Genomic DNA, 17,951 nt, shown 5'->3' with positions numbered 1-17,951 from the left:
ACCTTAGGGAGTTGGCACGGAGAGCGGGATAACCCTCTCAATGAAAGGCAGATGTCCCTTTAAGGTTTGCTTTGCAGCTTGTGGACTTTAGCCTAAACACGGACCCGCGAAGTTGGCTTTATTTGTCCATGTCTCGGACAGAGCCTGGGAGACTGCCAGTGGGATTTCAGAGACCCGGAGCGCGAAGGGGCGGGCGATGTGGCAATCCATCTGGGATGTGAAAAGCGTGGAGCGGACTTAGAGGCATTGGTCGAAAACACAGGAAATCATTCTGCGGCTACTGGGCGCTGCGACCGGCCGGGCCAGAGACTGCGACCCACGGCGGCGGGCGGAGTGGCCCAGAGCGCGCGGCTTCGCGCCGGGTCCTGCGGGGTCCTGCCCTCCGATCCAGCGCGTCCCCCGGCGCTGCGGCCGCTCTGGCCATGGCTCCCCGGCGCCGCGCCAGCCCAGGGATCGCTGTCGCCTGCTGCTGGCTCCTCACCGGTGAGCTACCCTGCTTTTTTATCTCCTGGGCGCGGGGCTCGGGGCTCGAACTGGGGAGGGAAGTAGCAGAGCTGTGGCCCAAGGAAGGAGGGAGTGCTGATTCACTTTAGGGTGCTCCAGGTAGTCTGGGCAGTTTGGAATACGGAAGGGAGTTTCTGCGTTTGATCTTGATGTGCGTTACTTTTGATGTCGTTTCAAAACCCTTCACCCCAAAGGTAGGAGGCAGGCAGTGCTGAAAACTTAACAAGGTAGAATTGACTTTTCCAATTGAAGTTGTTTTGACCAATATGCATTGTATTTTAGGACTTTGTTGAATGGCTCCCTCTCCCCCTTTTTTTTGGCGAGTGGTATCTAGAGGGCGCCTGATTTATACGCAAAGTTCCTACCCTCAGGTTGCTCGAGTGTGGGCATTGTTGCATTTTCTTGCTGTCAGGTATTCAAGATATTTTCTGCTACGGAACAAGAAAAGAGAGGAATGCAGGGCAAAATTGCCTCTTGTCCCAAAACGATGTTTCTATATTAGCTCTCAAGAGGAGGAACATTTTGAAATTGAGGAAGGAATACCGAACATTTACTCTGTAAATATCACAGAGAAAATTTTTTTCAAATGCAAAATACAGTATGTATTGTTACTGGTGCATAAAGAGGTATTTTTAAGGCGGGCCTTAAAAAACAGTGGAGATGCAAAGCTATATCCAATTTAGCAAAAGGTTGAATCATAGCATTTTCTAGGATTTTCCAAATGATTAACCCATGGTCAGGTCTTTTTAACCAGTTACTGACTGAGGAGGGAAAGTTGCAACGCTGAAACAAAGAAGGCAGAGGAGGTGAAACTTTGTGTGAAGGAAAAATCACCTAATTGTTTAATTAATGGTTGGCTTTACATATCATCAATATTCAATTGTTCAGTGTCTTTACTTCTGGCATGCTTATTGGTACCAGTTAACTTAGCATTTTACTGTTAAAAACAGGGGTGATCCAGCCAGTTTAGCCTGGCTTAGATGGCCAAGCATGATAAAATTTATGAAGATCACTTAGAAATGGATTATTAGTAAGCAAAGCGTTTTTTCATAGTGAGGTGGTATAAAAAGAGTTAAGCTACTGGCTTTTCATACAAACATTCTCCACTACTCAGGAAATGTCCAATAGTCCCAACAGTGGTAACTTCTGAACAGCTTTATAGCCAGGGAACAGTTCAGCTTATCAGCCACTGTCACTACGCTTTATACATATTTGACCCATGATTCTTCTCCAACTCAAATTTTTTGGAGGTTGTTTGCAGTTTTTGGTTCTTGGGCAAAATCTGAATGGTTTACTAACTATTCAAGTTGTACCTTTTTCACTTTACCAAATAAGCAGTCACGAGTGCAGAAATGATCAGATGACGTTTGTATATCCTGCAAAAAGACAAGAATGAAACTTAAAAAACCACAGGAGGTTAACAAGTTACCGTTTCATATATATATAAATTTAAATATTTATAATAAACACATTTATATTGAATATTCAATATATTTTATATATATATGTATATATATATAAATTGAAGTATTTTTTTTTAAGTTCAACTACTTTACTTCCCCATGCCTAAAGCAGTCACCATTGCATACTGTCGGTTTTCTGCAGTTGTTGGGGTAATAAATGGTGCCAAATTCAGGAAGGGACTTAAAGGAAAATAATGCAGATATTTCTACATTATATTTAATTCCCCTTTGTGTGTGTGTATGTATATATATGTATTATATCGATATATATATTATTCAATCATATTGAAAGTTAGAATTTAAAAGGTCGTCACAGAATCAACAGGTTCCTATATGTGCTATATTTATGCCCATTTCATAACAGAAGGATCTGAAGTTTGACTTCTTCCTTCCCTTTGCTGGTTTCTCTGTCAGTCATCACCTTGTCAGCTTCCATGGAAACGTCTCATCAACTCATAGAGTGCACGCTCATGCACACTACTGTAGAGCTCATCTTCTTGTCCCAATCTGAACCCAACCTCTTCCTAACTAATCCAACTTTCTAATTCGTAATTTTCATTATATCTTAGTCTTTAGTCAAACTCTTTGGTGGTTAATAGTGGACTTTCAGATAAAATCCAAAATTTTCAACTGACCTTTCAGGGTCCGCCCTAATTCAGCACTCTATCTCCTACTACCGTTGTGTCAGTTTCCTATTGATGTTGCAACAAATTGCCATCGATTTATTGGCTTAAAATGACCCATCTACTATCTTACAGTTCTGTCAGTCAGAAGTCTCACTGGGCTAAAATCAAGGTGCTGGCGGGGCCATGTTTCTTCTGGAGGCTCTAGGGGACAATTTATTTCCTTGCCTTTTCCAGCTTATAGAGGCCACCTGCACTCCTTGGCTTATGGCTCCATCCTCCATCTGCAAAGCCAGCAGAGTAGCATCTTCAAACCTTACCCTCTCACTCCACTTCATCATATCTCCTTCTCTGACTCTGACCCTATTGCCTCCTTCTTATAAGGATCCTTCTAACTACATTGGGCCCACCAGGAAAATCCAGCATAATTTCCCCATCACAAGATCCTTAATTTAATCACAACTGCCAAGTGCCTTTTGCCAACAAAAGGAGACATATTTGGAGGTTCCAGGATTAGGACATGGACATATTTGGGAGACCATTATTCTGTCTACCAAAACCTCTAAACGTAAACTACCCATGACAGCCAGTCACATTTCCTTACTGTCCCCATTTTGCTACTGTGGATATGGTCTTGTTTTATGCATCTAGAAAAGCACTCCACCCTTCCTTCTCACCACCCCCTGCCATCTAAACAAACTCTCTCCAGCCTTCAAAGCTGGGTTTACATCACAACCACTGCCCACCATCTTTCCAGTTCACTTCCTGTTAGATTAGAACTGTCTTGTAGTAGACTTTTCCAATATTTAAAAATGATTCATCAAGAAAGATATCCTTCTGGTTACCAGGGGGCCGGGGGTGGGGGGTGGGCACAGGGGGTGAAGGGGAGCACTTATGTGATGACAGTCAAGAAATAATGTACAATTGAAATTTCCCATTGATGTAAACTATTATGAACTCAATTTAAAAAAAATAAAAAGGTATCCTTCCTATGTCCAAATAAAATCTTTAGTCATTTTATGTATGTCAAAGTCCCAACAAAAAACTAGTGGTACATATAAAGGATTTAAGTGAAGAAAGTTTAATAAAGGGACTGTCTGCAGAGGCGTTTAAAGGAACTGACAAAAGATGGTGGAGCACCTAGGACAAGCAAGAGTGGAAAGAAAGCACCTGAGAGAACAGTGGGAAGACAAGCCATTACTACTCCCAGGCCTGCGAGGTAGCAGGGTCAGCGTGACTGTGAACTCGGGCTACGGGAGGGCGTCAATGGACAGGAGCTGTGGCCGTAGGAGGAGGAATGCAGCTAGTGCCAAAATTGAAGCTGAGGAGGGAGGGCGCAGGGGAAATAAACACCCCTCCTTTTCCTCCTACCTTCTAATGCCTTGCCCCGTCCTCCCATTGGCCACATCCAAATGGCAGAATTCAAACTCCCAGGGGATGCAGGTCAAGACAAACAATAAGAGAGAAAAACTTGCACAACTGAATGTCGAAAGGCACGTATTTTTTGAGAACGTATTATATGTGTGAGGCCCTGTGCTAAGAACTTTGCATGTATTAATTCATTTTAATCTCAAAAAAAGGGAAAATTTTGGAACTATTATCCATATTTTAGAGATAGAGAAACCAAAATACTAAGAGGTTAATTTGTCCAGTCACACAACTAGTAAATGGCAAAGCCTGTGCTTAATTCAGATTTCTCATGCTCTGAAATAATATGCCATGGAGGCTGTGTAAATGTAAGTCCATTTCCCTCTTGCTCAACCTTCTAAATGGTAAATCCAAGCATAATTGTCTAAAACACTTTGATAAGGATCTAATTAATGATGCAAGTGAGCCTGTTACTTTCATGACATTTAAGTATATAGTGAAATTAGATGATGTCCCTCTCTACATTAATTATAACTCAAATAAGACTACTATCTCTGGTTATTAAGAATATAAATATACAATTACCCCTAATTGAGTTACATGTCTCTCTTCCCTAGAAACATGTTAGTTAGCCTAGAAGCAAGGATTTTCTTTTGTGACTTTTTTCCCAGGCAAGATTTCCTATTCTAGATGAAGTCCAGTGAGGTGATGGCTGAATATGGGAGGAAGTCAGCCACTTACCCGTAACAAAGAAATGACGTCCAATGGCACACAATGGATTGTCAGGAATTACTAAAGATGGTAAAACTCTTTAGTCACTATGATGTCTGTAAAGGCAACAATAAATTCATAGAATTTTTGTCTGTCTGTTTGTTTAGTAAATCGGCAGTGAGAGTAGGAATGAAGTATATATGCTAAATTAGTTTGCCTATTTTTCTTCCCTTCCATCAGGATGCTTTTGATGCTTGAGCTCTTGGGCCACAGTTTGTAACTGTTGATCTTACTTCCTTAGATGGATGTTCCTCTGCCTGTGTTCCTCCATCTCCAACCCAATAAACTTCCCATTAGATTTAGAACTTGCTGACTTTTCACATACCCCTTAAAATATTTCATAAAATAAAGTAGCTCATGTTTAAAATATATTCAGAAAATTAGGGATCAAAATGCTGTTCTTTACCTACACTGCTCTTCTGTTGTAGGAAACATAAAATAGTGTATTTGAATTAATGATAAGAAATTAAGATGAAAGATAGTTGGAATTGTTGCCACAATGCTACAGTCAGAATTCATTGCCTATTCAGAGTGGTCTGTGACTGGAGAATTGTGTTCGCTCTCAAAGCAAGTACAGTAGAGTATCAAGAGATGCAAATGAGCTGAATATATTCCTTTCCTCAAGATTATTGAGCTTCTTTCAGCTCTTCTCTTGTGCCAGCTTCTCTGAAGTCTCTGGGCCTTTGCACAAGTTACTTATACTGCTACTGATCCTCAAGTGCCCATATGAATGTCATTTCCAAGAAATGTGTAAGAGATTGTGTAAGCCCCTAGCACCTTTGCTTCGATAACATACCACTTGATATTATAATTAGACAGCTAATTGTCTGTCTTCCTAGCTTGCTGTATGCTCTGTGAGGGTAGGGTCTTTGATTATCATCCTTAGCATCAAGAATAATAGGCACTTGAAAATTTGTTATTGAATGAATCACAAAACAATATAGATAAACTCATACTTAAGGGATCAGATTGTCTCCTTTAATTATATCCCCACCTGGAATATTTATATCTACCCATATTTATATCTAATTGAATGCACGACACCATTAATTGAATGGTGCACCGTTATTTTATCCATTACTAAGAAAGAAAAGCACCGCCAATCCAATTATAATTGATAGATTGTTAGATGCCTCCTAGTTTCAGAGACATTGAAATGTGGGAAAATGTGACCTGAAAATTACAATCAATAACATATAATAGATCTACATGGCAACCTTCTATCACATTTCTTTGTATTTTTAAGATTTTATTTTTTCCCTTTTTCTCCCCAAAGCCCCCCGATACATAGTTGTATATTCTTTGTTGTGGGTCCTTCTAGTTGTGGCATGTGGGACGCTGCCTCAGCTTGGTTTGATGAGCGGTGTCATGTCCGCGCCCAGGATTCGAACCAACGAAACACTGGGCCGTCTGCAGCGGAGCGCGCGAACTTAACCGCTCGGCCACGGGGCCAGCCCCTCATTTCTTTGTATTTTTAAAAACTGTATCATAAGATTTCAAACACACTCCTTTTGGATACATATGACATGACACTCCTTCTGGATACAAAGATATGAACGTTGTCCCTGTTCTTAGTTCTCTTCCAGAGCCAAGCTTGTATCTAATTCAGGGGATAGTTGTTCCTCTGGCCCCAGCAGCCTCACCAGATCCCAACAACAAAGCTTCCTCTGAATACTCTACCTTTAAAAGGAAGACTCAGGAGAATGGTGACAATAAAGTAGTCAAAAAATGTTCCAGTTGCACAGGATCAATGAATGACTCTAGTTTTGGGAAACTGTAACTTTCTGTAATATTGGTGGCTAGTACTAGGTTATATATATATATATATATATACACGAAGGACCTAACTTTTATCTAAAGTCTTCTATAATTTAAAAGGAAGAGTAAAAAGTCAACTAAGGCTTAAAAGGAGATCAAAATATATTCACTGGTTGGGGTTAAGAATTCACTTTATGTACAAAAACACTACTATTGTTTTACCCAAACAGTAGATCTCTATAAACAACACACGTGAGAAATCTGAATTGAAAAATCATTGTAATTCAAATATTAAGGAATGAAGACATATGCTTTTTTTGTATGAATTATCTGAGATCTGCTGAAATGAATGCAAATTCTTACGTTTGAACAGGGCACCTATATACTTTAGAACATCAAATGATTAAGACAAATGGTCTGCATATTTTATTATAAATCCTATACTCTTAATACAAATTACAATGTACTTTCAAAATTATTTTCTTAGCTATACTTGTAGTTTGCCAAATATTAAAGTTTGAAAACACATGGGTATTGACCAGTCTTAAATATTATACATTTTATTGTAATATTTTTGGTGAAATGATCTTGTACTACGTAGGAACACATACAAACAGAAACACACGTACACACACACACTTTGTTGATAAGATTTTGTTTATTTGGTAGGAGGTTTTGTATTGTTTTGTGACAACTGCAAGTAAGTATTTTTAATCACAGGAAATTCAGATAGTAAGTACAACAAGTTCCTTAAAAAAAAACAACTTACCCTTTTCCTTTTTACCCTTTTGCCTGAATTAGCTGAATAATCCTCCCGGTCATCCACTACCTTTGCCTGTGGACGTTACATTGGCGTCTTTGTACAATCTGAGGTTAGACATTCTCTCTAAACGACCTCATTTATCACTTGATATTCACAATCAAGAGCTCTGGCTACTTATCCTATAAAAATCATTTTCTAAACCATATATGATAACCCTAATTGTTGATATACGTTATTTTAAAACATTTTAAGAACTTCCCTCAGTAAGAAGTGTCTAAAATAATCATTTTCTTATCCAAGCATGGATATCTCAAAAATGGAAATAGGTTTATAGAAGCTTACCCTTAAGAGGAATCTTCTTTTAAAGTTTTTAGTAACATCATAGAACAGAATGAGATTTCCTAATTTTAAGATGTCAGTGATAGACAAGTTAAAAACTCTGTATTAAAGAACTAACAACCACTCATTCTTTCATACAATAACTATGATTGATTATGTGCCAGTTCTTGTGCTGGGTTCCAGGGACACAAAGACAAATAAAAGGTAGTCTCTGTTCTTAAGGGGCTCAGAGTCTGAAAGAGGCAAAAGACAAGCAAAAAAGCAAAGATGGGAGGAGCCCCGTAAGCAGAGAAAGGAAAAGATTAGGTTTGTATTGCTGGAAAGTAAGCTTTGCAAAAATATAAGATGGAACCCAAATTTATACAGCCCCTACTCTTTAAGGGTCACTGTGCTAAGTAAGCACAGGGTACTTAAGATTTCCATCCCTCAGGAGCCCATAATCCCTGCTGCTGCCATGCAAACCATTTCTAACATATTATTATAAAAGGAAGAAGGATCGTAATCCAATTCACCAATGAGGTGCATGAACCCCTCACTTCATGCAGTAGGACTGACCTAACATTTCCCTGGAAAGGAGGTGCTGGTATAAATAAACGCACTCAACAGATCATCCGTCAGTCAACTCTACTGAACCAGTTAGGTTTCCAAGGCTGAATAATTATAATCATGTTAAAGTGAGCCCTTTCTCCTTGCTTTGTCTGATCCAGATTTCTAGCTTTGAGCCAGGCATTCTTAGAGATTTACCATAGTACCCTACACGTTTCTAGAGCTCTACAATTTATCCTAATCTCATTAGAGCCATATAGGGTTGTCAAATGAGAGAGGCAGGACAAATAATTTTATTAACAAGTTAGAATGAAAAAGTTTAGGTTTATAGAGGTTAGGGGACTTATCCAAAGTTGCTAGAATCTACCTAGAAAAGACCTTAACTCACGTGAGCCGACTCTTGGTGTGCAAGCACTAAACGTAGAATCAATCTTTTACCACTAAATTGGGCCTTAGGAAGAATCAAATTCAAAACATAGTAAGCAAAATTGAAAACAAATGTGTTAGGGTGAGATTATGGATATTGTTTTAATTTTTTAAATACTGCTGCAGCACAATTTCTGCAATTAAAACAATTTTAATTATTTAATTCAGTTTCCTCAATTCTTAAGTAAAAGAAACTGAGTTTCAAAGAGACTGAGAGCTACCAAGAATTACAGTAAAAACAATTGACAGGGTAAGAATCGCAATCCAAGATGCCTGACTTCTAGCCCCATTCTCCTTTTGAGACATTGGAAGTATATCAAAAACAACAAATTGAAAACTTTTGGAGGCAACAACGCTGACTTTTTTTTTTCTGGAGAGATTCATTTAAATAAAATGTTATAGGAAAAATAAATAGAATTAAAGTTACTGATATAAAGATTTCTATTTTCTAAGATCCAATAAGTAAGTATAAAATTAAATTAGAATCTAAAATTAGAATTTAAAACAACATAGCTAAATTATGTTTTTTTCTCATGATCTTGCTTATTTTAGTAAAGAATGAAAATACCATGTATGGCTATGTATTATTTCACTGCTATAACCATAGCAGTTTTTTTTAGGAAGATTAGCCCTGAGCTAACATCTGCTGCCAATCCTCCTCTTTTTGCTGAGGAAGCCTGGCCCTGAGCCAACATCCATGCCCATCTTCCTCTACTTTATATGTGGGACACCTACCACAGCATAGCCTGCCAAGCGGTACCATGTTCACACCTGGGATCTGAACCAGCAAACCCCAGGCTGCCCAGAAGCAGAACGTGCGAACTTAACTGCTGTGCCACGGGGCCGGCCCCCACCATAGCAGTTTTAAAATAAGAGGAATTACTTTGTAAACTTCCACTATTAAATTAAGTGAACCATAGCTGATAACAATAGCAGGGTCTTAAGAAGTGCCTGTGATAATGTTACTATAGTTGCCACGCTTTACGTCTGTTCCACTCAGCTTATCATTCATATATGAGTGCCCATTATGTGCAAGGGACTTTCCAAGAGACAGTGGACGGATACAAGGATGAATCCATCCAGAGCTCAATAAGAAAGAAAAGATATGTATTCCAATTAATATAATGCATGGTTTCAAATTTGAGATAACATTTAAGCTGGCCCTTAAGTAGGATTTATGGAAGCAGGGCTGAGAGAAAGTGACATTTTAAAAAGAGAGAAGAGTATGAGCTAAGGCAGCAAAGTAGAAAGTTCCCGGATGAATGGGGAACAAAGACTCCTCCCATAGTGGAATATAGGGTGCTGGAAGGGACAAGTGGGAAATAAAGCTTGTAAGGCCATGTCATGAGGCCTTGAATGCCAGGGAATTTGGATTTTAATTAATAGGGAATAAGAACTCCAAAAAACTCAAAATAAAAGTGCAATGATTGGTCTAGAAATACTAAATTACAACCCAAAATCTGGGGGAAAAACATCTGATCATTCAACAATAAGCTCAAGTTACTAAAGAAAATTCTATTACAGATGTTTCAGATCAAATAGTAATTCTGTGAAAAGTTTTGTAGTATGTTCAATCACTGAAGCACATTTATATTTAAAAAGACAGCCCAAAGCAGTTTGCCTCATAACTTAAAAAAACACAACCAACCATGTAATTAACCATCAATGTGGGTTTTCCACAGTTTTTAAATGTAGAAATACTATGTGTATTTTTCTAAAGTAGAATCTTAGATCTTTCTCAAGGATTATATTGGGACCTAGTCTGGGCAGAAGAAAAACTACATTGAAAAGAAGAATATAAAGTTTTTTAAAAAAGTAATAAAAGAGCTAGGAAGAGACCAGTGCCTTTCAAATCCTCTAGGCTGGTTCCTGAGTCTGTCTTTAACTGCTAAAGGTGGCAGTTCAGAGGAAATGGCAGTGGGTAGCAGCACAGAATTTGTGGGGATGCAGAGATGATTTCAAGCATCCACAACCATAGAATTGTGTTCGTGGAAAGAGGAGAAGAGTGTGGAGTTAAGCAGACCTGAATTTGAATGCTGGTTATGTGATCTTGAATCCATTTCTTAACTTCTCTGTAATTCATTTTCTTCATCTATAAAATAAGGATAAGAAATATTTACCTTACAGATGAGGCTTAGAAAGAAAGAATGTAGGAAAGTACCTGGTGAATATTTAATAAACGATAGCTCTTCAATAAAAACCTAATATTTATTAAGATCCTATTGTGCACCTACCACTGTGATTCTGTGGTTTTAGATTCTTGGCAGATTTTCCAGAGAGGTGGATTGTACTTAGAAAAGTGATCAAGGGCACCTCAGAGTATCTCTTCCTTTCTTTCTCTCTCTCTTATACATACACACACACTCTCTCTCTCTCACTCTACCAGTTAGGAATTCTTCTAAGTTAAGCAGCACCTTTCCCAAAGATACAGCATCCTTTAGAGGAAAGCCATCTCCACACTTTAGTGTGATCAGTTCCTTGCTCAGTGAAAAGTTGCTGGCTTCTCTTGGAAGTGGAAGAAGAAGGCAATCTGAGTGAGGAACTTTGCCAGGGCATTCAGTAGGATAGGAAGGTGGGGAAGGAAGAGGGAAAGGAGGTAAGGAGAAAGAGGGAAAGAAAGGAGGGCGGCAAAATAGCGGTTCTAATTTGCCCTAGCGCTTTGGAGGGGACTTTTGTGTCCCCTGACAATCTCTGAGGCAGATAATTGAGACTTGAGTAGCAAGACTTGTGCCAAAGTCAGACTCCTCCCTTATCATCCTCTCTCTCACCAGTTCAGGGTGGTAAGCTTCCCTTTCAATGCCATACCCAGTAAGATAGGAAAGAGAACGAGAAGCTCTGTGTGTAGGACTCCTCTGCCTTCCACCCCATTTTAACTCTCCAGAAAACTTTGGTGGGCTTTTTCTATTCACTGGTCTTTTTAAGAGGCAATCCCCACTGCTCAAACTCCTCCGCTCCCCCTTTCCAATAAAAAATGTTAAATGACTTAAGGATTTTCTTTGAAATCAATTCTGTAGCTATTCCATCAGGGTCGGTCACAGTAGATCAGTTTTTCCCCTCTTCCCATAGCCTCAGCTCTCAGTTTAGCTTATCCTGCCCTAATCTATTGCGACCCAACCCCCACCCTAACCATTTCACTGAGTTGCGGAAAGCTGAGACTGCCAATTTTGGATTATGGGATTCCCAGGACATCAGGTCAAGCAACTGAGAGGTCCACCCAGGGTTAAATTCCGCAGATGATCTCTTCTCTCTCTGGAATCAGCGCTTTAACATTTGGGTTAATCAGATCGTGCAGACTCGGTAACTAAGCGCAGAAAACAGCTGAGCACGTTGCTCAGAGCTCAGAACCACCTGACCAGTCGTTCTTAGAAACAACGTCTGGACCTGCCAACTCCAACAGGCGTGTAGCGTCTGCGTGCGGATAAGCCGGGAGCAAAGCTGGGAATAGTTTGGACGTTTGGGGCCAAGTCTGCACTTTTTGACAGTTCCTTTTACTTTTAGATAAGTTTTGAAATTGTATTTACCCGGAGGGAGAAGGTGTAGAGCGGCAACTGCACGCAGTTGAAAAAACCATATTTGCACTCCCATACTCCTCAAGATTCTTCACAAACAGGGAGAGAAGAGAAAACTTAGGAAGTGAAAGGTCAGCATTAAAATAAACGACTTGCCACGAAAGATTCCGCGCGCTTTCCTTAGCTGGTTCGTCTGTCAGGGGCGCCTGCCCGCTTGCGCAGGCGCAAATGCGGCTCCGCCTCCCCCTTGGTGCGTAAGACGTGCGCATGCGCCCTCATTGCATCAGCCGCTTGATTTGTGCTGGCGGCTGGAACCGCGGGGAGTGCGGCGTTCGCTGCGGTGTTTCTCGTGCCGGTTTCGCGCGGCCCGCCGGAGACTGAGGGAAGAAAGGCTGGTGCTCCGCCTCGCCCGCTTGAGTTGGACGTAGAGTAGTCCCTTTCCGCCAGGCAAGTGCTGTAGGAAGCGGACCCCGCCCCCTTCCCGGCCTAGACTTCCTTTCCCCTCCCTGCCCCCGGCCCGGTGGGGACCCCCTCGGTTCCTCTTGTGCCGGCAGCGAGCCCCTGCCAAGGTCATGAGGCTCGTGAGGAAGGACATCGAGAAAGACAATGCGGGCCAGGTGACCCTGGTCCCCGAGGAGCCGGAGGACATGTGGCACACCTACAATCTAGTGCAGGTGGGCGACAGCTTGCGCGCCTCCACCATCCGCAAGGTACAGACCGAGTCCTCCACGGGCAGCGTGGGAAGCAACCGGGTGCGCACTACCCTCACTCTGTGCGTGGAGGCCATCGACTTCGACTCTCAGGCCTGCCAGCTGCGGGTCAAGGGGACCAACATCCAAGAGAATGAGTATGTCAAGATGGGGGCTTACCACACCATCGAGCTGGAGCCCAACCGCCAGTTCACCCTGGCCAAGAAACAGTGGGACAGTGTCGTTCTGGAGCGCATCGAGCAGGCCTGTGACCCAGCCTGGAGCGCCGATGTGGCAGCTGTGGTCATGCAGGAAGGCCTCGCCCATATCTGCTTAGTCACTCCCAGTATGACCCTCACTCGGGCCAAGGTGGAGGTGAACATCCCTCGGAAACGGAAGGGCAACTGCTCCCAGCATGACCGGGCCTTGGAGCGGTTCTATGAACAGGTGGTCCAGGCCATCCAGCGCCACATCCACTTCGATGTTGTAAAGTGCATCCTGGTGGCCAGCCCCGGATTTGTGAGGGAGCAGTTCTGCGACTACATGTTTCAACAAGCCGTGAAGACCGACAACAAAGTGCTCCTGGAAAACCGGTCCAAATTCCTTCAGGTAAAACAGTCTTACCCAGGGATGGTTAAGAATGGGCAGAGGGATTTGTAGAAACTACTTCTAAAAGTTTTAAAACTGGGAAAAGTACAAGAGGAGACAGTCTTTACTTGACTGGGATGGTAAATGAGATAATGAAAGGAGAACTGTTAAATAGCTAGCAAATTATATAGTAAACTTTGCTGAAGTCCTTAAACCTAAAGCTGTTGGCTTTAGGTCATCGTGGGCTGATTAATGGGTGCTCTGAGAGATTCCTTCGTCTCACTTTTATCCTTGTGATTCCAGGTCCATGCCTCCTCTGGACACAAGTACTCCCTGAAGGAGGCCCTTTGTGACCCTGCCGTGGCTAGCCGCCTTTCAGACACTAAAGCTGCTGGGGAAGTAAAAGCCTTGGATGACTTCTATAAAATGTTACAACATGAACCAGACCGAGCTTTTTATGGACTCAAGCAGGTGGAGAAGGCCAATGAGGCCATGGCAATTGACACATTGCTCATCAGCGATGAGCTCTTCAGGCACCAGGATGTGGCCACTCGGAGCCGGTATGTGAAGCTGGTGGACAGCGTGAAAGAGAATGCAGGCACTGTTAGGATATTCTCCAGTCTTCATGTCTCTGGGGAACAGCTCAGCCAGTTGACTGGAGTAGCTGCCATTCTCCGCTTCCCTGTCCCTGAACTCTCTGACCAAGAGGATGATTCCAGTTCTGAAGAAGATTAATGATTGGAACTTAGAATCCAGACAACCTTGGGTCTCCTTCCCTCTTACATTTTCTCAGCATCCTTGTGACCGGGAGCTGCGAGAGTGACACTTTGTGGTCCTTAACAGGGATTTCTCATGTGTTTAGTCTCACTAGGTATTCTGTGGTTGGCAGGGCATGTGTTCAGACTAAAGAATAAATTAAAAGGAAATAATCTCCAAGTACGGTATACCATCTTTATTAATTAGGATAATTTTATATAGGAATTATGAGTTACCTGCAGTAATGAAAAACATTTTGTGTATTTAATAAGAACGCCTATATATTCTTTAGGATAGATCATAAAATCCCATTGCTTCATGCTTTGAAATAGTTTTCCTTAGGAAAAGCTTTTTAATATTTCATTATCCTCAATTTACATTATTTTAATTCTGCATAGTGTTTCTTACACTGCTTTTATTGATCCCTTTTCTCCCAAATTCCCCTACACTCCCCATTTTTTTAATTTTTAAGTTTATTTGCTATTAAATTATAGCCAAATAATTAGTAGACTTTTCTTGAAGGCAAGTTTAAAATGGTATTTTTCTTAGGAGACTTGTTAAACCAATCATGTTAAAAGTAAGCTCTTGGTGTTTTTGTGTTAGAATTAATCATATTTGCTATAGAGGACCACTTAATCAGGTATTTTTAGATCATAGAGTTGTGAGCTGCTGGGGATTCTCAAGATAATCTATTTGAGGCATCTTTATTTTTAAAATGAGACTAAGGCATATGATTTGCTTGTCACGTGGCTAATGGCAAAGCTGGAAGTAGTCCCCATTTCTTTGCACTGCCACACTATTTATGTATTTATTTTTTCGTTCGTCATAGACTTAATGCTATCTTATATTTGTATGTGGCGTTAGTCTGTGTTTCACATTCTTATTGCACTTTCTCTACACCCTTATTTAGGGGTGAGAAAGCCTGTTCAGAACAGAAAGTTCGAGTAAGTCACATTGTTAATATATGGCAGTTGACTTGAACTCCAGTACTATTTAGTACAATTAGGGAATCTCTGCAAATACCTGAGAGTTTACAATATTTTTTTTATTAAGTATTTTTGATGTGCATTTCTAAGAGTTAGGGAGGGAGCCTAGGAATGGAACTGCATCTTAACCATTTATAAACCTCACCATAGCACAGTAATTAGGAAAGGCCTTATGAAGACAGAGTGCTAATTTAGTTTGTAACTCCAGGATCAGTGGTACCCACTTCAAGTAGGGATGCTGAGTAAACGTTTGCTTTTCCTTTCTGTCTGGGCTTTTCTCCTGGTGTAAGTACCAGGTTTGGGGATTATTTTTTATAAACTTCCTAACTAATCTGAACCTTTTTTTCTGTAATTAGGAATAGACACCTCATATACTTTAAAATCACATTTTTACATATCTACCTCCTAATCTAAAAATAGTTCAGATTATTTCATTATAATTCCATGAATATTTAACTTGAAAGTATTATTAAAAGTATGTTATTAAATAATTTGATAGGAGTATAGAAGCGAAGCCACTAAGATTCTTAATGTTAGAACCTGATTGATAATGGATCATATTCTCAGTAAGAATATGGAGATTTGTAGCATCTATTATTCTCATAATCTATGTACTGGTTATTCCGAGCTGTGGTACTTACGGTAATAGAAGCCAGGGGAGATAAAACGTACCAGTAGACCTAACCAATGCATTTTAGGCCATAGGTTCACACATTGAGCTGCTTGTTAATCTCTCGGGAGCTTTTAAAACTCAGTATCCAGACTGGACCCCAGATTAAATAACCTTTCACCCCTAGAAGTGTTTAAACCTCCCCAGGTGATTCCAATAGGCATAAAGGCTGAGAGCCACTGAAGGCCTTGCTATTCAAAAGTGTATGGTCTGTGGACCAGCAGCAGCCCTGGAATCCAGGGCTCTATCCTGGACCTACTGAGATGCAATCTGTATTTTAACATCTTCAGTTGATTGCTGTGCATAATAAAATCTGACAAAAATAAGCTATAGTTTATTCTCCCTATGCTGGTAAATCTCTGGCTGGGGTTGCCAGCCATAGAGAAAAAAATTTGAGTTTTGAGGTCTTTCGAGAGAGTTAACCAGCCAATATTCAGTTTAACTCTCCATAACACTTCTCTAAATAAAACCCTGTTTTTTATGTCTACAAAGTATTTAAAATATCTTTGAGAATTTCTATTTTTAAAAAGTTACATTTTGTACCATTATCAAGAGTATAAATTGTCCTAGATGCATAGGTAGAAATATCAAAATGGAGACAAGCGTATAAAAGTAAAAATTCTAATAATTATTTTTTACTGTTATCTAAAAAACAAAATGAACCATAAGTCTTTGGAAATTGTACTCAGTTGTCTAATTCCAATTGCTATTTATTAATAAGGAATGACTATGTAGTAACAAATGGAAACACTACCAGTAACATACCTCTCCTGCTATCATGTACTGTAAATTTCCATTCACCATCAGGTTCTTGTTGTGAACAAACATTTGCTACCCCACTAGGCGCAATAAATGAGAAGCTTGCAAACTGTTTTATTTTGCTCTACATATGATACATATCAAACTACGTTTTGCTATTCCTGGTCCACCATTTATATGTTAAATATTTTGCTGATTTTATGTCTGGATTGTTGATTATGGATTACACTTTCATTACCCCCTTATATGTAAGTTGGATCTTTTTCCTCTCAGATCCCGCTAGAGTAGCTTTGTAAAGCTACCTTTCCTTTGTCTCTACTTACTTCCTATCACTAACTTTAGTTTCCTTTTTTAATCACTATGACGATTTCTCTCAAACCTCAAAGTTTCTTTGACAGAAGTGACATAATTTCTGCAATTCATGTATTCTGGAACTGAAATTCTCTTTATTGCTAAAAATAAAAGTGCACAAATGAAATGGTGTATACGTGAATTCCCCGAAGTAGAAGCTGTTACTGGAAAAGGAGTGCTGTGCTTTTAAATGGATGGTTTTCCCAGCAAATAAGACTGGCTGTTTGTATTCAGTCTCAGAATATGTTGAGGAGTTCCTAAGGTGATTCTGAGGGTTTGAGGAGAGAGGAACCCTTTTTCCTGTGGCTGGAGCTTAGATATGGGGTGTACATATTTATATTATAGCAGTCATTAAGGGGAATATGTTTAATATTAGCCATTCATTTTTTTAGTGCCTGCTTTGAACCAAGCACCGAGCTGGGTTTAGGAAAGACAAACATGTAAACAGATCACTGTTATCGAAGTAACTTGTAGAAGGTGTGTAAGGGCTCGCTTTTAGGAGGAACTTCACAGAACTAGAGCCAGTAAATTTACCTAAGATGGTGAGAAACCTGGAGAGATTAGGCAGAGGAGGACTGCAGGGCAAGTGTGCGAATCACGTTAGACCCTCCGTGCCACCCTGAAGAGTAGGGGTTTGTCCATAATGAAGAGCCACCGAAAAGTGGAAGCCGGGGAATGGCATGATAAACTCTGCATTTCACAAACCTCATTGTTGGGTAGCATCAAGGATGGATTGGAGGAAGAAAGATTGGAGGCAAGAAGAGCAGTTAAGACAATGGATATTAGAAGAATCCAAAGGAAAAATGATGTTGGCCTGGACAAGGCAGTAACAATAATCCTTGCTATAGGGATGGAAAGAAGTCAATAGGAGATATTAGGATAGGAGATGGGGTCAAAGGGCCTTGGGCTGTGGATTGTTGTTCAGTTACGGAACGAGTAGGGTCAAGTGGTAAATCTCAAGCTTTTTTTCTTGAATGGTGGAAGAGGTGATGGCACAATTCAGACAGGAAATAGAGGAAGAGAAGCCGACTTGGAAGGAGAAAGAGTAGTTCAGTTGTGCATCTGGTTTGATGTGCTTGTGG

The 17,951-nt window shown here is 40.5% G+C and overlaps 2 protein-coding genes across 5 annotated transcripts in view; both read left to right on the top strand.

The window, feature by feature from the left end:
* The first annotated feature begins 331 nt into the window (after window positions 1-331).
* ITGA1 (integrin subunit alpha 1) overlaps window positions 332-17,951 on the top strand; it is a 147,823-nt gene continuing 130,203 nt past the window's right edge. For 3 of the 4 annotated variants that reach the window (XM_070245859.1, XM_070245858.1, XM_070245857.1), the window contains exon 1: window positions 348-483. In XM_070245859.1, the coding sequence (XP_070101960.1) occupies window positions 423-483 (61 nt within the window). In that variant the 5' untranslated portion in view covers window positions 348-422. 4 annotated transcript variants of the gene reach the window in all.
* Window positions 12,289-16,996, top strand: PELO (pelota mRNA surveillance and ribosome rescue factor). The gene is made up of 2 exons (XM_001497587.7): window positions 12,289-13,368; window positions 13,651-16,996. The coding sequence occupies exons 1-2, from the start codon at window positions 12,643-12,645 to the stop codon at window positions 14,080-14,082; spliced, it is 1,158 nt and encodes a 385-aa protein (XP_001497637.1). The 5' UTR covers window positions 12,289-12,642; the 3' UTR covers window positions 14,083-16,996.

Source organism: Equus caballus, chromosome 21 (genome assembly GCF_041296265.1).
Source record: "Equus caballus isolate H_3958 breed thoroughbred chromosome 21, TB-T2T, whole genome shotgun sequence".
NCBI classification, from domain to species: domain Eukaryota; kingdom Metazoa; phylum Chordata; class Mammalia; order Perissodactyla; family Equidae; genus Equus; species Equus caballus.
Note: the sequence above shows the minus strand (reverse complement) of the source record. Positions and strands in the feature narration are given on the sequence as shown.